This window comes from Marmota flaviventris, chromosome 12 (assembly GCF_047511675.1).
Source record: "Marmota flaviventris isolate mMarFla1 chromosome 12, mMarFla1.hap1, whole genome shotgun sequence".
NCBI classification, from domain to species: domain Eukaryota; kingdom Metazoa; phylum Chordata; class Mammalia; order Rodentia; family Sciuridae; genus Marmota; species Marmota flaviventris.
The window spans coordinates 21,918,104-21,940,058 of NC_092509.1; the positions used below are offsets into that span (position 1 = coordinate 21,918,104).

A 21,955-nucleotide genomic window follows, 5' to 3' on the forward strand; every position below is an offset into this window, starting at 1 on the left:
AGCTCCAGCTCTTGAGTTGTGTTTTCAGGTATCTTGGCCATGCATCTCCAAGGGATAAAATTCAGCAGGGAAATCTCTAGGTTTCAGCCTCTGGCTTGAATTGGGACTTGAGAGGTTTACACTGTTATTTTCTAAGTTTTTCAGTGCCATTAAAAGTAGCCACCCATCCTGGCCCTGGGTCTCCTACAGCCACACCACTTTAGGTCAGCAGCAATGTAGTCTCTCAGAGGTAGGCCTTCAGTGGGCGTACCATCCCAGGTAACTTCCGGTGAACTAATTTTCCACGTGCCTGGGCTGCTCAATTGTCACCTGAGAACACCAGTAGAACTTGCACTCTTCTCTCCCCTGCCCAAGGCAGATAACCAATCACAGATCTTTATTTCCCTACTTCTCTGTAATTTCCAATAATCACGCCTGGCACTGAATTCTACATCGGTTAGGAACTTTTCACTGATATGTATTGGAAATGCAGTCTGTTGTAAGCAAAGAAAGTATATTAGAAGAATATCATGGGATCATTGATTCACAGAAAGGTGGAGGATTAGTTTTGGGAAAAGGATTACAGTTAAAGCAATCTGGAAAGCCAAGAGTAGGAAGAGAGCAACCACTCTGATGTTTCTGGGCCATTGCTGGGAACTGCTCTGTACATTCATTCAACAGCCCTGGGTACTTGGCAGGAGGCAACAATGGACCCAAGTTCCACGCTCTGGTGGGAGCAGGGAGAGGGGACTTCAGGTCCTCTGCATTCGTGGGCTACAAGGCACTCCAACACTGTGGGAGATTCCCAAATCTGAAGAGGAGAGGGTGGATAGCTAAGAATAGCAAAAATAGAACAGGTAGATTTATAATCAGGCACCGAGGGAAGGAAACAGGAAAGTGTATTTTCCCATAAATGAAGTGCCTCATGTGTGTATAAATTCTTTTTTTTTTTTTAATATCAGGGATTGAATTCAGGGGTACCTGGCCACTGAGCCACATCCCCAGCCCTATTCTGAATTTTATTTTAAGATAGGGTCTCACCGAATTGCTTAGCGCCTTGCAGTTGCAATTCTCCTGTCTCAGCCTCCCAAGCCGCTGGGATTACAGGCGTGTGCCACCGTGCCTGGCTGTATGTATAAATTCTGGAATAATATTCACACGTTGGATTCTGAGATGCGCCAGGCAGTGGAAGTGTTGGGGATGGTATGGTCTGAAATGGGCTGCTCCTGCCTCAAGGTTGCACAGATTTGTGGGACAGCAAACGAGTGGAATTCTGAGACTAGGGTGTGCAGGCTCAGCTAACAGTGCGAGGTCCTTGAGGAGAAGTGGGTGGCAGTTGGAATATGGAGTAGTCTTCAAGTGTGTCTTTTTGTCCTCCTACTTTTTAATGTCCAGACATGGATTTTAAAAGAAAAAGAGAAAAAGAGTTTTATTTTTGATCAAGGAAAATCAAGATAAACGGTGATTCCTCATCAGGAATCACTTTTCTTCATAGCAAATATTGTGCAGAGCAAGAAAAGAGGGGGGAAGTGTGAATTTTTTAGATCTATAGCTAGATAAGGACATCTGGCTGAAGGTTTAATAGCTTAGAACTTCCAAGTCTTATGAAACTCTATGTCCTTTTTCCATCTAAAAATAAAAAAGTTTTGCTGGGTGTGGTGGTGCACTCCTGTTATCACAGTGGCTCAGGAGGCTGAGGCAGGAGGATTCCAAGTTCAGAGCCAGACTCAGCAACTTACAGAGGCTCTGAGCAACTTAGTGAGAGTCTGTCTTTAAAGGGCTGGGGATATATAGCTGAGATCAATCTCCACTACCAGAATAAATAAATAAACAAAAATAAAATAACACACATGCAGAAAGAAAACTTGAGCTCACTCATTTGGGACTCTGCATTTCCATTCTTTGTCTTCTTCGTTCCTTTGTGGAACATTTCTTGTTGGTGATTCTTTCAGTGCATTTTTTTATATTGAAAATAGATATTTTATTTTGTCTATACAAAGCACACTTTCAAAATACAAATCATATATAATATGTAGGTATAACATACAAGGAAGTATAAATATAAACACGTATGTGTGTAAAATGTCACTGGGTTCGGATTTTTCTCTGAATCTGTTCTGCCTTCCCCTGCTCCCCTTCAGTGCACACAGAGCACTGGAGACAGGGTTGTTAGGAGCACAAATGCTGGAGTCTTCCCTGCAGATATCTCCCAAGCCAGGAGGGGCCTTAGGATGAACTGAGAGCCTCAGGTTGACTCCTGTCCTCTGTAAACTACAAGTCGGAATAGGGACAGAATAGATGGTCCAGTGGAGAAGCTGTCCTGAGTCAGTGTGAGTGAAACCAGCAGCTTCCTGGAGCCTTTGGCCTCCCAGGAGAGCTTCAGCAGCTTGGAGTTTGGGAAGCAGGCCCCTGGGTCCCTGAGTGGTGTCCTCCTGTGTGCTGGAGAACCTACTCACTAAGACAAGAGGCACACAGTCCATATGGGTCATCACATTTGATGATCTTGGTGGGCTTTTTCCTGGTGCCCAGATCCTTGTGAATCTTCCAGGCTCTCTTTAGCTACAATAAAGCTGGCTCCTTGGCTCCATCCTTTGCTGGGCTGGTTTCCAGGAGTTTCAGAGTTTTGTGGGTAGTTTCCCTGGTCTTCCTCTCTGCTGCTGCTCCCCCTAGTCATTGGCATCACTTCCAAATTCTCCATTTCAACAGCAGTTGGCTGGAAAATTCTCCTGCGAAGCCAATGATTTACAGGTTTTGAAAAGAAGACACAGTCATCCTCCAGTCAGAGATACTTCTTATTGAAAATGTATGTCCAGCACTGGGTGGGTGACATAAGCAGACATAGGTCCTGCCTGCAAGTGTCATAAAATACCTAATCCTCTGTGGTCTGTGTTGCTCAAAGACTGGCAAAAACCTAAAGTGCCTAAATGTGCACATGGTATCTAAATCCTATTTTGGTATTCTCAATTCCTCATCTGCAAAGATTCACCAGTGCTGCTGGAGAAATTCTCACCCTTGCTTCCCACTGGACAAATCCTCTGCCTAAACAGCCTTGCAGGTGGAGGGACAAGAAAAGGAAAGAGTAACCAGGGGCCTGGTTGAACTAGGCTTGATCATGCTGGTAAAAGTGATTTAATATTCATGAAGCTTTTGAACCAGTTCCTAGAATTTAAGAAATATCCAATAAATGAATAAATAAATCAGTTCCTGGATAATAAGAATAGAGAGACAGAGTCTGATTATATTTGCCTGCCTGTCATGGATCTATCTCAGTGTTCAGGCCCTGAGTGGCTACCTCAGCACTTTCTTCCATGGCTTATGGAATGTCCCTCCTGAAGATGAACAGCTCCCTAGGCCATGAGAAGAGAAGCAGTTTGAGTTCCTTGGAATGGGAGCTAAACTAAATGAGGATTTTAGGTCAGTTTGCCAAAAATTTGGTAAAAAACAATTTGTTGGATGGCAAATCTACCTATTATCCAGTTTAAAAAAAAAAACAACAGTTTATGTAGAGTCAATTCACAAAACGACCAAGAAATTACATATATTTAACAGTTCTTCTTTAAGACATTTATACATTTTTAATATAGTAAATAAATTGATATTTTCCTCTTAAGAGCATATTTATTGGTTGTATATATCAAAGTAACATTCTTTTTTAAGAATATATTTTAATGTACTTATTAGAAAGATAGTATGGACATTCCTGTTAATATAGTCAATAAATATATTTACTAGATATAAGTTCTTAAGAATATAACTCCAATTACAGCATTTTATATGAAAATTAATTATAACAATATTTTGAAAGTCCTTTAAAAAGTAACTTTCTATTTTGTCGACATTTAGTATTTTTGAATTGTTTCAACAAATTCTTGAGTAATAAATAAATCATTTATTATGTTTATTGTATTTCTTATCAGTTGGTCTGGAATTATCAGCTTTTGAAGATTTATGGAATGTTTTAGATAACTGCTTTTCATTTTGGCTTGACAGTTTGTCATGGACTGTTTATTTTTTTCAAAATCATGCTCAAAGGGTCATATAATTTTATATTGACATAACATGTACTATCTTATTAGTAGGAACTAAAAATGAGTTTTAACAAATCTGACATCCATACATCAAATAATGCTGAGGAAAAATTCAGAGCAACTTATCAATATGGAATACTGAAATACTGGTACTGACAGAATTACAAAATGGGGTTTTGTATGATATTGGGGTTTTGACAAAAGAAAGATAAAATGCCGAAAAATGAAAATATAAAAAAAAATGTCTGCATGGTGCAGTGGCATATATATCTGTAATCCCAGCAGCTCTGGAGGCTGAGACAGGAGGATTACAAGTTCAAAGATAGCCTCAGCAACTTAGTGAGGCCCTAAGCACTTAGCGAGATCCTGTCTCTAAATACAAAATAAAAAGGATTGGGCATGTGGCTCAGTGTAAGTGCCTCTGGGTTCAATCTCTGGTACCAAAAACATACAGACAAAAAAACACAAAAGAACAAATGTTGACAAAAAACAGACTTTTCATAAATGCTGAACTGCAGATTTCAATGATTAGAAATACAGAATTAATTGCTGGTGAATGAATATATTTATAAGAAATCATTTAAAAATACATATGAGAAGAAAATATTGATGAATATGTCATAAGAAGAACTGATACAAATTGCGTATTCATCCAATTTGGCGTTGGGTGTATTCTTTCTTTTCTTTAGGGGCAGGGGTGGGTGCTGGGCTTGAACCTACAGCCTTGCACCACACAGTCTAAGCACCTGCTCTATCCCTGCGCTGTATGCCCAGCCCCATCCTTTCTTTCTGACTTGGCAGATTGGCCCCTGCGTGGTCGACCTGGTTTCTGCTGCCCCCATTTCAGAGCAGTGGTCTGAGAACTGTGGGAAGTGAAAGGCATTCTAGGGCTCTCTAGGACTCTCTAGGACTGGCTTAGTCCTGCCCCACTCTGAAGCTCCTTTTGGCTGATACAGAAGGGGCTCAGCATGAGGGTCTATGGCTGGGAAAGGGATTCTGATTTGTGAGGACATCCCAGAATCATTCTGATGTAGCTCTTTTCTCCTGGGAAGAAAGAATCTGGTCCTGTGGGTTCTCTTGTGCCACTTACCTTAATTTGATGCACGTCACCAGGGCACACACCACAAGCACTACAGAAAGTGTGACAGATGTAGAGATGATCACTGTAAAACAATAAAACTAAGCTTAAACCTTATGAGAATCCCAGGATCGTGTTCATTGCTAAGAATTGGTAAACTCTTGGCAATTTACATTCTTACAGAGTGGTCTAAATGCCTTCCCATTAGCTTGCTGTTACTTGAGGGCCAAAATGCAATTTAATTTATTCCACATCTGGGCAAAAATGCAAGCATAGAAAAGGTGTTAGAAAAGAAATAACAGAAAATTAACATTAGTTATCATTATCACTTAAAAAAAGAAGTCATATAATTTTACTTATTTATTTATTTATAGCAGAGATGTTGTACTCAATGGTGAACTATGTCCTCACATTGTCTAATAGGCTTGACATGCATTTACTGTCTGTGGAGAGGTTTATGGGAAAGGGCGAGTGGATAGAAATGATGGTTCTATTTTCACAATGTTTCTTCCTGTTTCGTTTTGAATAAAAATAAAAACTGCAGAATCCAGAGCAAGAGAGAGGAGGGCTCCTGGGTCAATGATAAAACAAAGCCATTGGAATTCAATGACCCAGGTCTTGAGCCTCTCTGTTTTGATTATAGCCAAGCAAAGTTAGTAAAGAAATGGAAGCCAGAACCATGGAAACACCTGCCAAGTTCTCTACCCTTTTGCTTCCTGTAGGGTGTGGATTGGAGAAAAAGGAAGAGAAGAGGGGAGGAAGGAGAGGGCGGAGAAGCTGGTGCTTATGCGGAAGGCCACTTAGGCCAGGAGCTCTCCCACTGACTTCAGCCCATGGTGCTGATCTAAGCTGGAGAAGGCAGCTGAGACAGCCAGAGCCCATGTTCAGTAAGGATGGAGAAGTTATTCCCTGGTAGCTCTTCAACAAGCCAGGCCCAGCACAGGGTAGCAGCGCCCACCACGCTGAGACCACAGTGCTGTGTGCCTGTGTCAGATGGAGATGATTTTGAAGGAGATCATCAACCATTGCTCCTGGGAAGGTGTTTCTTTTTCTTTCTCACTGCCTAGGCAACTCTGAGTGTCAGGTTCAGGGCTGGGAGAGTAGCTCAGTGGTAGAGTGCTTGCCTAGCACATGTGAGGCCCTGCATTCCATCCCTAGTACCACCAAAAAAAAAGAAAAAAGTGTTGGGTTTGAACAAGAAAATAAACACTTAATTGTTTGAGTTCAACCTTTAAAATTCCCAAACTGAAGTGACATTTGATTTGTAATGAGAAATCTGCATTTCATAGCAGCATGGGGCCATACCTGGTACAGAGTAGGAACTTAATTTATACTGAGGGTGGATGAGTGACATGACAGGAGCAGCCCCTGTCAAAGGCACAGTAACATTCTGAAAAATAAACCCTTCACTTCTAGTGTACTAAATGGGCATGGCTGTGTGAAGGCCGCTGTATTTTGCTTGCTAACCTCTTATTTTACAACCAGGACTCTTTAAGAATAGCTTCATTAGGGCCAGAGATGTGATATTGGAACAATTGAATAAATTTATTGACAAAAAGGGCTGCCAAGTGAGCCAGTATATGTTTAAGAGAATGGAGCTTTGAATCACATTTCTTAAATATTTATTAAAATGTGCAGCACTCAAATTTATTTATTCATTTGCCTACCCATTCAATATTTATTGAGCATCTGCTGTGGACTATTTTCTACTGAATTAAAAGAGCAATTCTTTAAATCGATGATAATCATTCATTTAACTTATTTAAAAAAACAAAATTATGACAATGGTAGTATCAAAAGGTAGAGTAAAATGTCAATTTTTACTAAGCAACAATAATGGCCAAGCATTATTAATATTTTTCTACAGAGATGAGCTCAACTGATTGCTTACTCATGCAGAAATAACAGCGGCCCCAATGTCCAATAAGCATCTTGGCCATACGTAATGACTTCTCATTCACAGGGTGGCTGGGGTGGATGGCATATGACATACTTTGAAGGCACTGTTACTTAGAATTTTTAGAAAACTATCACAATTTTTATTTTAGTATCTCTTATTAGCAGATAAATTTAGCTCTCATTTTCATGCCTAGTGACCATGTACTCTTATGTTTAAGCAGCTTAAAGGAATTAAACCTTATTCATACATGAAAGACAGGTCTTTTTTATCTTTGTATTTTCAAAGTTCCTCCCATAGAATTATCTTTGTTCATTGTAGGTGTTCAGTTAATGTTTATTATGTCATGTTTCAGACATTTGAGACAATTTTTGGTATTTTAACACAGTGAAAGTCCTAAACTGGAAAAAAATTTGATGACAGATTATAGCCTATAATCAAATAGTTTGTTCAAAGATCTACTTAGAAAATTTTGCATGTAGGATTTTATCCTATAGGTATACTCTCACCAAGAGGTTTACAATTGCTGTTCATAATATAACCAAAGTATACAAGTAATCACATGCCCAAAGAGCAAACTGGCTAAATAAGATGTAACAGATCCATAAGATGGAATATTCTATAGTTGCTAAAAGCATGAGGTGGGATTTATGTACTAATAGGGAAGGATCTCCAAGATATGCCATTAAGTGACAACTAGGGGCAGAACAGTAAAAAACAAACAACAAAAACCCAGCTGTCAGCATCATTTACTTTTTATGTACTTGTTTATATACAGCCTGTGTGGGAGGATGCACAGGTATCTATTTCCTTTCTGCAAGATTTTGAGTCAGAGATAGGATTTGATTTTTTTTTTTTTTTTTTTTGCTGCAGATCCTATGTAACTTTTCATTTTTAGACCTTTTGCAAAATATTACCAATTTTTTAAAAAGTAAAAAATGTAAAGCTATGAACAAAGATTAATGTAGATTGTGATATTAGGAGAAAAATTAGGTTGGCTATTTACTGTTGTTTTTTTTTTTTTTTGTGGTACCAGAGATTGAACCTAGAGGTGCTTAACTACTGAGTCACATCCCTCTTTTATTTATTCTGAGACAGGGTCCCTCTGAATTTCTTAGTGCCTTACTAAGTTGCTGAGGCTGGCTTTGAAGTTGTGATCCTCCTGCCTCAGACTCCCAAGCCGATGGGATTGCAGGCATGTACCACCATGCCCAGGTACTGTTCTCCTCTTAAATCATGAACATATTTTTGTTTCTATATCCCTGTCACTAAATGCCACAATTTTTCTCTGAAAATATTCCCAAAGTCTTAAATGTCTTGAAAAAGTCTTGAAAATATTCCCAAAGTCCTAAAATGTCTTGCCTTGGCTTATGTCTTGATCCTTAAAAAAAAAAAAAAAAGAATTCTAAAAGCAATTAACTGCTAATATGCCCAATGCTTTTTTTTTTTTCCAGATGACACCTGACACAGGTAAAATGGGACCACCAAAAATGTGAACTTATGACTAGAAAATAGAAATAGTTTTTACCCATTTCAAATTACAGTTTTGTTACAGTTGTGTTGTTCTTTTTATTCCTTTGAAAGCTCATCAGACTCTTAAGTATTAGGTTTTTTCTTGCCATCTGCATCTGTCTCCCAGCCTCTTGGGTTTTTTTTTGTTGTGTTTGCAGTGCTGGGGATGAAACCCAGCCCCTGGCAGGCTAGCGCTCTTCCACCAAGCTGCACACCCTGCTCTCTCCCTGCCCCTGGATCTCCCTTCTTTCTATTGTTCTCTCCTCTCTTTTCTGAGCTCTCTTCCGTCTTCATCTTTTTCTTTCATTCTCACACTTTTTTTCTATTTTCCTCTTAGACTCACTTGCACATTCTTTTTCTTAGAGTCCTAATGCTGTGCGTCTAGGGTAAAAAGCCTTCTTTACTGAGAAATCTTGGTAGTCTCTCCGGACAGTGCACCATGCCCACCCTGGGAGACATCAAGGTAGGTTCTGACAAAGAATGACTTCATGTTAGTGGCAGCATCAGGCACTTGTGGCTTCCTAACAGGCCCTGGCATGAGTCTAGCCCTGCTGAGAACTAAGTAGCTGATCCACAAAGCCCTTGGAGCATCAGTTCCTTCAACATCAGTAGCTTGACAGTGAGAAACCATCACTATTAAGAAAAACAGTTATATCACATGAGGAATGCCATGAATGTCCCCATCAGATAATGGAGACATTTCTGAGAGGGAAAGGGGAAGCCTCCAGTGAACATGCTGGGACAATGGCATGGGCCGTCCAGGACAAGGACTGTTCAACACTCTGTGTCTGCGATCACCCTGGTCATAAATATGCTGGTCAAAGGACAGTACTTACCAGTGGTCTCTCTGGAGCTGTATGAAGAAGCATCTGCAGAGAAGAGAGAACAGCTCAGTCAGGGTAAAGGTACTAGTGTATCATGAAGCTGGAGAAATAAGGGACAACTGAGCTACCATCTTAGACCCTTAGGAGACTCATAGCTGGCATAACCAAACTCTTCTTAGCAAAGAACAAGCAGGGTAAATTGACTGAGGTGCTGGACCATGCCTAAGAGTCGGACATACCTTCCAGAAGGGCCCTCCCGTGGTGGAGAGTGCATACGGCATTTAGAGTCCTAGTCCAGGCTCTGCAGTGCTGGCTAGTAAGGTTAGCATGTCAAATCTGGGAGGGGGATTTCATTTTCAGCTGTCCCAACTGGACCAAGCCAGGTGGAACATCAAAAACAGAGACCAGGCAAGGGGCCTGTGGGAGGCAGAGGGCAGGAGGGCAGCTCCATGAGTCACAGCTCGAGATTGAAAAAAGCCATGCAGTTATCTTGGGCCAGGTCTCAACCCAAGTCTCAGAAGCAGCACCTGAGGAACTGGCCTCTCATGCAAAGCTAATGCTAACCTGGTGTCTCGTGGGAGTTTGAGGGTGTAAGTTCCAAGGTCTTTGCTGTAGTCTGGGATGGGGCTTGGGAGGACTCATGGCTGCCTACACTTGTGGTTCCTGAGGAGGTTGGTTGGGGTGGCATCGACTGGGAGCCTGGTACCATAGCTGTCTCTGTGGCCACTGTGGTGTCTGACTTGGGAGATAAAACTGCTGGCTCTGTAGGAAATTCCAAGACAGAACATAAATAAAGACTAGTGTCTTCTCAGCTCCAGCAGAGGGTGGACCTAAAGACCTACTTTGATGAACCCACCATGGCAGCCCATTCACTCCCAGCAAACTGTCCTTTAAGTGGGCAACATATCCTCCATTTGAGCCATGGGATCTGTGATAACTCTAAAAAATACAGTTATTTACTGTGGTGCATAGAAAGAAAAGATCCCTCAGAGTTGAGTACCTTCAGCTGTTTCCTAGAAAAGCTCATGAAATACTGATAGACTTGGCTCCAAAACACAAGTAGAGCTGTATTTGCTGAAGGCATCTGGGATGCTGATTATCTTTTTTCATCATGCTCTACATGCACAGTTGTGGCCTGAGTTCCCATTCTTTCCCAGCCACACACATTGTGAGAAGTCCTCATACCCTCCAATCTTTTGTCACTACCTCACGTGCACCTAACCCTACCCAAGCTGCCCACACTCTAGGTGCCCTGCAGATCGAGACCCAGGAGCATTCACATCCAATCACCCACAGTCACATAATCTGTGTTAAAGGTTTCTCTTACATCTAAGGTTTGTCTCAGCAACAGCTATCTGACCAAGTGTTGGGGGCATGGAGGCAGGACTGGGAAAGGTTACTTGGTCATTCTTATCTCTCTGGTGAACTGTGTGTGATTCAGATCAAAGGAGTTTGGGAATTACCCTCAACATAAATAGAGCCAATACTTCAACCCCTTACTTTTGTTTGCAAGCAACCCATTACAAGGAGGAAGCCTCCCTTCAGCCTCTCTGTCCTGCTTTGAGCAGTGTTCCTCAACCTTGGCTATCCAAGAACTACATGGTTCTTGTTCTATAGCCTCTGACTCCAAATCATTCCCTGGACCATGTGGAGTTTCTTGGTATTCTCACTGTGCCTCCAAGGCTGAGAACCAAAGCTCTGGGAAGGTGTGCCTGAAGAGAACAGAGTGAATGAAAAGAAAGATGACCACATCTGGCGGGAAGGAAGGAAGAAGGAGCCAGGAAAAGTCACAGACTGAATGATTTGGCCCTAAAAAAAAAAAAAAGAGTTAAATATAAAATAAGGGTGCCATGGGATATGAGGCATATTAGCCAAGATATTTAGCTTCCAATGTTTCCAATTGAGAAATTGTTGAGGAAATTGGGCTAAAAGATTACCCAAGACTCAGTTAAAATACAGAACATTGGTGGTTTCATGCAGTGCTTCTATAATAGAGCACCATTGTTAATTTGGTGATGCTTAGGAACAAGGGGTGACAACTCTTCCTGGGTCCCTCACATTGCTACACATCTTGCAAACAAGGGCCTGATAGACCTTTCTCTGGACTATCTGCGCAAGGACACATATATTGCAAGTACCTTTGAAGACAGAGACAGTGCCTCTTTCTAGGAAAGGGCAGACATATTTGCTGCCAATTATAAAACATTCAGGTTCCCTGAGCTCAGCCTTCCTCCCAGACAGTGCAGCCTGCTGAACAATGCAGGCATATATTCAGGCCCATCGATGTTGCCCTGTGAGCCTGGGAGTCAAGGGATTGTTGCTAACATGCTGATACTCTTGCTACTTGTGCACCATGTGAAAAAGTTATTTGTTTACCCTACAAGAATGTCAGCACCCATGACAAAGTGGCAGACTAACAAACAAGTGAGGTAAAATTTCAGACTGTTTCCAATTCTTGACAATGATAAATGTATACAACTAAATGTGATTTGGCATATTAATAGTGGATTCTAAATACTATTATTTATGTACATATGAAATCTAGATCTCAAGCCATTTTGACTTAAACAATTAAGCCATTATAAGTCTTACTTTTTATTTTAATAAAATTTTGCTCTATTGCTGAAGTTGTCGCTGGAACATCATCAGAGGTCGATGAATCTGCAGGATTGGTGGAGAAGGAGGGATCTAGATGGTAGTTCTTAAAAATTTCCCTTTATTCCTACCTTTTCCAGAAGGGGAGGGACTCTCTGGCTGTGGGGTCACCCTTGCCGTCACTACTGTGGAGTGTGGCACTGGCCTTTGGTGAGTCAGGGAGGGGTCTCCTAGAGAGAGGACAACCACATGGCATTTATGATCCTGAGCATAAGCACTAAGGTGGCATCAGAACTGGATATAAATAAAAGATCGATACATAAATTTACAATGGAAATAGCTGGCTTCTTAGGACAGGTTAGAAGCACAGGAAGGAAACAGTGTTTCTCAACCCAAATGCAAAGACAGATTACAAACAATTTTTCTAGCATTTCCAAAAAAAGACTGCACAGGTGAAACATCAAATTTATTTTTGGTTGGAATACATCTGATATCAACTGAGGTTTATAATCCTGGTTTTCCCACAGGAAAATGAATGATTAAAATAGATTCCATTTGCCTAACAGAAAAAAAAAAAATCATCCAAAGCATAAGGGGTTGGGAAACACAATGAACAGAGTTGCTAGTGGTAAAGGTTTGTGAGGGAGGAACCTTTGGTCCAGAGGAAACCTAAAGATGCCTCTAACCTGTGGGCTCTAAAATTCTGGTTCAAAATTCTTTGTTTCCTTTCCCCTCTTGGCCCTGTTCAGAGCCTCAGTTCTTTTCCATCCTACTCATTCACCCAAAGATGTGGAGTTTGAGTCAACATAATTTTCCCAACACTGAAAAAGCCCTGATTTTTCCACTTCTGGCTCCACAGACACTGCTTGTCCCTGGCCACCCTGGGTTTTTCCCTTCAACTGTACCCAGTGCTGTGGAGTGCTGTGTTCTCCAGTCCTGCAGTTCTTGAAACTAGTGGTAGGATTCCCTCCTTCCCTTCTCTTGACATCTGTATAACTCATTCTGAGCAGCTGGAAAGGGAGGGGGGTAACCTAACACTACAAATCCAGCAAGAAAGTGTAGCTCTTCTGGGAGTTTCCAACAGAGAGAATTCGCTATAGGAGCCCAACTTCCCATCCTTTGTCCCAGAGAGGAGTCAGACATCTACACAGATGCTCTATGAGAATGTATCCAGCTGCTGCTGGGCAGCAGTGAGCATGTCATGAATGTTTGTTAAATCAGAATTCTCTTGGAAGACCTGAGTTAACTTTTATTTTCCCAGAGTAATAAGGGGAGCAGAACAGGACTTAAGTATTTCTGGAAATAACACTGAATGGCTTAGTTTCCACTCCAAAATTATTTGGCTTCCTCTGGGATGGCAGTTCAGTAGTGGATAGGTAATTTTTATTTTATTTTATTTTTTAATTCTTGCAACTTCCTCATCTCCTTGCTCATGAGCATTGGCTGGACACCAAATATGGTGACTAGGCCAAGAAAAACTCTGCCGTGTGGGCCTACTCCAGCCCACTGGGTTGGATACTAACCATCAAGAACTCAAAAGAGTTCAGCTTCTCATGAGAAATCCAAAAAGCTCTCCAGCTAGCAAGCACACCCTTGTTAGGGGTGAGATTGAGAATCAGAATCAGCCAATTCTCTTGCTGATTTCACAACCCACATGGATAGTAGTAATAGCTCATATTTACCAGGCTCCTTTTAATCCTCCTACAACCCACAGTGTTGACACCAGGTTCATTTTCTAGATGACCAACCAGGGTTCCAAGAGGCTAAAGGCCTTGCCAGAGGCCTCAACGTGGTAAGCAGCACAACCAGTATTTGAACCCCAAATTCTGTGACCCCCAACACCGTGTATCTCCATCTCTGGGAGATGCTGCTCAGCCTCGCATAGGCGTATTTAGCCTTAGACCCCAATACGGATGGATCTCTCTGCTCAGAGACCGGCTCGCCCGATTCCCACAATGCCGCTGTGCTCTGTGTTAAGCCTGGGCAGAAGGGGTGGGGACAGTCCAAGGACTGGCTACTTACTGATGCACTTGAGACTGGGCGTGGTCCAGTGGGCGGTGTTCGTGGTCTTGTTCAACACACACTCCGTGAGGCTGGATGTTCCCGCCTTCCGCTTGAAACCAGAGTTACAAACGTACCGCTCCCTGGAGTTCAAGGTGTAACTCTTGACCCGGATGTCTGCATGTTCAACAGACATGGGGGTAGGGCACGTGGTGCCTGTGAAAGTGCACAAGAGGGGAGAGATGAAGAGACCTGGGCATGTTAGGAGGCATTCTCCAGGGAACTTGCAGGCAGCGGGAAGTGATTGTATAGCCAGGGTTCACTTATCCAGGAGGCCCCTCCAAGCATGTGGAAAGTGATCAGGAAGGTCTCCCCTTGTCCAAGGCCTGCCAGGAACTTGTCTTAAATGTCAGTCATCCAGACAGCCGGAGATAGGGGAGTCATCCCCATGGCCCACCCCTCCATTTTCCACCTGTTTCCAGCCCTGGCTTGCTCTCAATCTGGACCAAGCCTCTGAGCTCATTTGGTGACGTCACATTTTACTGATTTGATGGCCAACAAATAACCTTCACAGGCTTTCCCCGTATCTCCTCCCCTGCCCCCTCAACACAAGCAATTGGTCCATTTCCACAGGGCAGCCAGAATAATCCTTAGAGATGAATATTTGATAGCTTCACTCCTCCCTGGCTGTGTAGTTGCACCCCCCCTCCACAGAAAATCGTAATTAAGCTTCTCCAGAGTCCCTCACCATAACTGTTCTTAGACTATTAGCAAGAATTTCTGCAAGAGTTGTCAGGTGGGAAGTGTGTTTATAGAAGCAGACTGAGAGAAGGGAGACTAACTCAAGGCCTCTAGCCAAGCCCTGCCTTCACAGGGCTTCAAAAAAAAAAAGCAATCCGATCCCAGGGAAAGTCGTTTACAATCCAAAAGATAAGAGTGAATGGTGCAAATTAGGTTCCTTAGGTTCCTCGAAAACCAGCTGCAGGAGGGGGGAGGGGGGAGGGGCAGAGACTACACTACACAGGATTCTCCTTTTCCCAGGCACAGAATTCACACACTGAGTGTGTCCTTGAGTTATTTTTGTATTCAGACCTCGGTTGGGTACCCATTACAGTAGAGAAAACCTACTTTTATGTGGACTTCTGCAGATGGTGAGCCTCTGAGCCCCTCCCCCTACACACTGCGTATAAAGTTCTAAAAATTTCTGGACTTGGGGTTCAGAGGGACAAATTAATTTATGCAAAAGCTGCCTCTGGACCTGGTTGCAGTCAGCAAACCTGATTCCTGCTAATTCCTCTGTGCCCAGCCTCATCTGTCCTACAACAACTGCCTGCTGCTCTTAAGAATAAAAACATAAAAACTATAGGCTTTTCTTCAATGTATGTTTTTGGCATCTTTGTCTAGTATGAGATAACTGTATTTATGTGGGTTTGTCTCTGTGTCTTCTATTCTGTACCATTGGTCTACATGTCTGTTTTGGTGCTAATACCATGCCATTTTTGTTACTGTATTATAGTTTAAGATCTGGTATTGTGATGCCTCCTGCTTCACTCTTCTTGCTAAGGATTGCTTTGGCTATTCTGGGTCTCTTATTTTTCCAATGAATTTCATGATTGCTTTTTCTATTTCTATAAGAAATGATGATAGGATTTTAACTGGAATCATGTTGAATCTGTATAGCGCTTTGGGTAGTATGGTCATTTTGACAATATTAATTTTGCTATCTAAGAGCATGGGATATCTTTCCATCTTCTAAAGTCTTCTTCAATTTCTTTAGTGTTCTGCAGTTTTCATAGTAGAGGTCTTTCACCTCTTTTGTTGATTCCCAAGGGTTTTTTTTTTTTTTTTGAGGTTACTGTGAATGGGGTGGTTTTACTAATATCTCTTTCAGAGGATTCATCACTGATGTATAGAAATGCATAGAAACGGATAGAAATGATTTCTAGGTATTGATTTTATATCCTGCTACTTTGCTGAATTCATTAATTAATTCTAGAAGTTTTCTGGTGGAGTTTTTTTGGATCCTCTAGGTATAGATTCATGTCGTCAGCAAATAATGATAGTTTGAGTTCTTCCTTTCCTATTTATATCCCTTTAATTTCTTTCTTCTGTCTAATTGCTCTGGCTGGAGTTTCAAGGACTATGTTGAATAGAAGTGGCGAAAGAGGGCTTCCCTGTCTGTTCCAGTTTTTATAGGGAATGCTTCCAATTTTTCTCCATTTAGAATGATATGGGGTTTAGCATTAAGAATTCTCAAGGCTCTGTTCCTACTATCCCTAGTTTTTCTAGTGCTTTGAACATGAAAAGGTGCTATATTTTGTCAAATGCTTTTGGAGAAAAGATAGCCTCTTCAACAAATGGTGCTGGGAGAACTGGAAATCCATATGCAGCAAAATGAAACTAAACCCCTATCTCTCACCATGCATAAAACTCAACTCAAATGGATCAAGGACCTAGGAATTAGATCAGAGATCCTGCGCCTAATAGAGGAAAAAGCAGGTCCAAATCTTCATCACATCGGATTAGGCCCCGACTTCCTTAACAAGACTCCTAAAGTGCAGGAAATAAAATCAAGAATAAATGGGATGGACTCAAACTAAAAAGCTCTTCTCAGCAAAAGAAGCAATACTGAGGTGAAGAGAGAGCCTATATTTTGGGAGCAAACTTTTGCCATATGCACATCAAATAGAGCATTAATCTTCAGTATATATGAAGAACTCAAAAAACTTAACACCAAAAAAACAAACAGCCCAATCAATAAATGGGCTAAGGAGCTGAACCGACACTTCTCAGAAGAAGATATATATTCAATCAACAAATATATGAAAAAATGTTCAACATTTCTAGTATTTAGAGAAATGCAAATCAAAACTACACTAAGATTTCATCTCACTCCTGTCAGAATGGCACTTCCATTTTGGGGGTGCCATATTTGTTGTTGACTTTTGGCTGTTGTACTTTTCTTCCTTCTTTCTTTCTCTCTCTCCCACCAATTCTCTGGGTAGTACCTTGTTGGAATCCCTTAAAAATCAAGAATACAGGCAACAATAAATGTTGGTGAGGATGTGGGGAAAAAGCACACTCATACATTGCTGGTGGGACTGCAAATTGGTGCAACCACTGTGGAAAGCAGTATGGAGATTCCTTAGAAAACTTTGAATGGAACCACCATTTGACACAGCTACCCCACTCCTTGGTCTATACCCAAAGGACTTAAAATCAGCATACTATAGTGACACAGTCACAGCAATGTTTATAGCAGCTCAATTCACAATAGTTAAACTGTGGAAGCAACCTAATGCCCTTCAATAGATGAATGGATAAAAAAAATGTGGTATATATACACAATGGGATATTACTCAGCATTAAAAGAGAATAAAATTATGGTATTTACAGGTAAATGGATGGTGTTGGAGAATATCATGCTAAGTGAAGTAAGCCAATCCCCAAAACCAAAGGCCAAATGTTCTATCTGACAAGTGGATGCTGATCCATAATTGGGGGGACATGGGAAAAAGGAGGAATTTTAATGGGGCAAAGGGGAGGCGGGGTGGGGAGTGGGTATAGGGGTAGGAAGGATGGTGGAATGAGATGGACATCATTACCCTAGGTATATATATGACTGCACATACGGTATGATGCTACATCATGTACAACCATAGAAATGTAAAGTTGTACTGTAATTGTGTACAAAAAAAAAGAAAGAAAAGAAAGAAAGAAAAACTGTAGACTGAGGATGTGGCTTAGTGGTAAAGTGTTTGCCTAGCATGTGTGAAGCCCTGAGTTCATCCCCAGCACTGCAAATAACAAACAAAACCCTGCAATCCCTTAAGAAGTCCTAAGGCTCTGTCAGATCCAGCCCTGTCTGCCTCTCTAGCTCTCTTTGCCCCGGTCACACCAGCCTTTGCTTTCCCTGTGCCACTCACTCCCCCCACCCCAGCCCACCACCTGCTCTTGGCCACCTGTCTCTACCATCCTTCCTGGCTGACTGCAACTGCACCTCCTCAGTAAAACCTTCATTCACCTCCTATGCTTCTGTGTTCTTTCCTTCTATAGACTTTTCCACAGTTTATATGTAAGATGTAAAGATTATATAATTAATACACATCTTGCCATCTGCACCACTCTGAGCTATGTGAGGGTAGGGGTTCTGTTTGTTTTGCTCAACATTATATTTCTGAGCCTAGTATAGAAGCCGAAAATAGTAGGTACACAAGAAAGTTTGCTTAGCAGGGCATGGTGGTGAATACCTGTAATCCTAGCTACTTAGGAGATTGAGGCAGGAGATCACATATTTGAGGCCAGCCTTGGCAACTTAGGAGAACCTATCTCAAAATAAAAAATGAAAAAGGGCTAGGGATGCATCTCAGTGATAAAGGGCCCCTGGGTTCAATCTCCAGTACTGGGGAAAAAAAAATCAAACAAACAAACTTGTTTTAAAAATGAATGAATGAGGGCTGGGGATGTGGCTCAAGAGGTAGCGCGCTCGCCTGGCATGCGTGCGGCCCGGGTTCCATCCTCAGCACCACATACAGACAAAGATGTTGTGTCCACCAAAAACTAAAAAAATAAATAAATATTAAAATTCTCTCTCTCTCTTTTTAAAAAAAAAAAAAAAGAGAGAGGGACTTGCTAAGTTGCTGAGGCTGGCTTTGAACTCGCCATCCTCCTGCCTCCGCCTCCTGAGAGGCTGGGGTTACAGGCATGTACCCAGATAATAATCAGTTAAAAAAAAAATGAATGAATGGGGCTGGGGTTGTGGCTCAGTGGTAGAACACTTTCCTAGCACGTGTGAGGCATTGGATTCAATTCTCAGCACCACATAAAAAAAAAATAAAGATATGTGTCCATCTATAGCTAAAAATATTTTTAAAAAATGAATGGATTTGGGGCTGGGGATGTGGCTCAAGCTGTGCGCGCTCGCCTGACATGCGTGCGGCCCGGGTTCGATCCTCAGCACCACATACAAACAAAGATGTTGTGTCTGCCGAAAAAACTAAAAAATAAATATTAAAACTCTCTCTCTCTCTCTCTCAAAAAAAATGAATGGATGCTTTCTCTTCCTTAATAACAGGCTTGAATCTGACCACCGAATGCAAGTGAGTTCAATTTATTTTATTCCTACCTGTATAGCCAGCTTATTTGATTACTGCCACATTGTCAGAAGAAACTAGGAGAGAAGTGGACTGCCTTGAATGGTCTGCTTTCATGATAGTTGGAGTTAAACTCAGACTCTAAACTCCAGTTTAAAATCCCAGCAGTTGTGCACTAGCTGTGTTCTACAAAAAAATGAGTTTTGCATGTTAATACCTAAGGATCTAAAAAGAAAAGGAGGGGCTGTAATGTGGGCCTCTTCCATTTTGGGGGTGCCATATTTGTTGTTGACCTTCTTTCTTTCTCTCTCTCTCCCACCAACTGTCCAGGTAGTACCTTGTTTGGAATCCCTTCAAAAACACCTTCCTGCATAGGCTTCATGTTCAATTTTGCAACAGATTTTAATTTCAAATTACTGTTTGGAATCTCCTGCTCTCTCGGGCCACTTTTTTTTTCAGTCTTCACTGTTTTCTGGGTTGTGCTCAGATTTGGGATTTCTGTCAGGAAATCTTTTCACATCTTCTAAGTCTTGAAATATACCCTTCTGGTGTTTTTCAACCCTAGCATTTGTAGCACACTTGAAATGAAACATTTGTGGCTGATTACTCAAGGGGATTTAAAATGTCAATGTAATACAGTCACTGCCCATGAGTCCCATGAGATTCAGTGTCACTGTGTGATTCCTTTGGTCATCTTTCAGTGCTAGTTGCTACGAGAGTGGAACAATGTACCACGAATCTAAGTAGACTGAAGGTTCTCATGATTTCAATAAACACGCAATCTCCTTAGATGACGTTTAACTTGTTCTTTACTTTCAATTCACTGTGAGTAGTCGTCCTCTGAACTCAGCACCCCTCCTGCTAACATTGCTATTTCTGTATGGGTACTCAGTTATAGCACAACAAATTTTACATAGCTAATAGGAAATGATTCACCATATCTGGGCTATGAACATAATTGATACCACTGTTTTTATATGAAAAGGAAACTCAGTCTGATCCTAGAGAAATAGAGATTTTCCTCCTAAGTGTGACTGGGCTGTTCAGGCTGGGGGTAAAGACCTAAGGTCACAGGCTGGGGTTGTGGCTCAGTGGCAGAGTGCTTACCTCATGCATGTGAGGCACTAGGTTCGATCCTTAGCACCACATAAAAGATAAATAAACAAAATAAAGATATAGTGTCCATGTATAACTAAAATATTTTTTACAAAGGATCTAAAGTCATTGTTATCATTCTTTTTCTTCTTGATAATCTAAAGAACTAGTTGTCATCAATGAATAAAATAAACTAAGTCTAGATTTCCCACTGTTGAAAGAAGAAGTTTCAACTGTAAAGAGGGAAGGGCCAACTAACATGTACCCTATGGTGCTGGAACATAATTTGGGTTGAAGGAGTCCTGCCTGTGTCATTACAGTGTGTGCACATACATGTTTATTTGTATGTATGTATGTGTGTGTGTGCGTATTTGGGTGCTCGCCTATGTATGTGATGTGTATACACATGTGTTTGTGTGAGTGTACATGTGTGTGCTCCTGTTCCATTCTCTGATGGTGCCTAGTAACAATGGCATATTAGCACTAAGTACCTGCTGCCAGATCTTCGTCTGCAATGGAAGGAGTCAGGGCTCCTCAGGGAAAAGGCAGAATCTAGGATAGGATGGAGAAAGCACAAGATGAGCCTGGAACATCTTGTTGTCCCAGAAAGTGAGGAAGTGCTCAAAGAATGAGGGGAAGATGTCAAAAGGCTGCAATAGCCTTGCTGAACAGACTCTTGCTGGCCAAATCCAGGACGATTTGAGCGTCAAACAATCAAGACAAAAACAGATTATAACTAATGGAACAAAATTAAATGACACTGCTTATGTCTATGCTAATATAAATAAACGAATATATAAATAAGTGAGGGAGAAGAAAAAGCCCTCCTTACAGATGTTAACTAATAAACACAAAAAGAATGATGAGCTGGGGTTATAGCTCAGCAGAAGAGCGCTTGCCTCACACTTGTGAGGTTCTGGGTTCGATCTTCAGCACCACATAAAAAATAAATAAGTAAAATAAATAAAGATCTTGTGTCCATCTTTAAAAAAATCTTTGAAAAAAAATAATGATGGAATAAGAAAAGAGACAATGGATGCTAAAGTTTTATACGGAATAAGGATTTTTAAATGAAAAGGAAACTTATACAAAGTGGGTTTTTTTTGTGTGCATTTAGCTCAGCCAGACACACATTCTCCCCCATCCCTCTCTGTACAGTCCAATCAACTTGGTCAAAAGAAGAGAAAAGGAGTGAAGCAGGCTCCTCCCTTCTGTTGTAGCTCTGAGATCCACTGGCCACTGGGTGTCCCCATGCTCTGTGGGTAGGACAGCTCCTCTAGTGGGCGGGGTCTTTGCTGCCACTTCTCTCTCTTTGGCCGGGTGCCTATTTAGTTCTATGATGGGGGGCCCAGCTGGAGTCTTGAAGGTCAAGGTCAAGGACCCACAGGGTAACAACTCAGCCCCACCAGTTCCAGGTGACTCTTGCTTCCTCCACGTCACATCCCTCTTCCCATCCAGACTGGCTTCCCACGGACTTCAAACTCCAGGCCAGGCACACAGAGGACAGTTTGCACAGGCTACGTGATCAGCTCTAACCACTGCATGTGTGGGTTCTGTTGCTCTCTGATTCTTGGATCAAAATTCTGGTAGATCCACACAACCTCAAAGCATCTTCCCACAAACCAGTGACCAGTGACGATGGGGGAAATGACATCAGCTGGAAAACTCATCTTAAGCAGGAAATCAAAGTTAACAAAATGGGACAAATGGGTATCAAGTAATTCACTGAAAAGGACACATGCATCATTCCTGCGGTATTCCCTTAAAAAACCCCTAACTTGAATCTAAGAGGAAACATCAGAGGTACCTGCCTGAGGGGCTTTCAGCAATTAGCTGACCTGTAGTCCAGCTCA

General features: G+C 41.7%; 1 protein-coding gene across 11 annotated transcripts in view; it reads right to left on the minus strand.

Annotated features, from left to right (window-relative positions):
* The window catches only part of Il15ra (interleukin 15 receptor subunit alpha), a 48,675-nt gene that overhangs the window by 13,117 nt on the left and 13,603 nt on the right, over positions 1 to 21,955 (minus strand). For 6 of the 11 annotated variants that reach the window (XM_071619904.1, XM_071619897.1, XM_071619902.1 and 3 more), the window contains 6 exons: positions 13,936 to 14,130; positions 12,045 to 12,143; positions 9,883 to 10,080; positions 9,331 to 9,363; positions 5,098 to 5,170; positions 1,781 to 2,705 (listed from right to left, as the gene is read on the minus strand). In XM_071619904.1, the coding sequence (XP_071476005.1) occupies positions 2,468 to 2,705; positions 5,098 to 5,170; positions 9,331 to 9,363; positions 9,883 to 10,080; positions 12,045 to 12,143; positions 13,936 to 14,110 (816 nt within the window). In that variant the 5' untranslated portion in view covers positions 14,111 to 14,130 and the 3' untranslated portion in view covers positions 1,781 to 2,467. Of the gene's footprint in view, positions 1 to 1,780; positions 2,706 to 5,097; positions 5,171 to 9,330; positions 9,364 to 9,882; positions 10,081 to 12,044; positions 12,144 to 13,935; positions 14,131 to 20,593; positions 20,655 to 21,955 lie in introns of those variants that run through there. The other 5 variants (XM_071619901.1, XM_071619900.1, XM_071619896.1 and 2 more) reach the window with 5 other exon arrangements.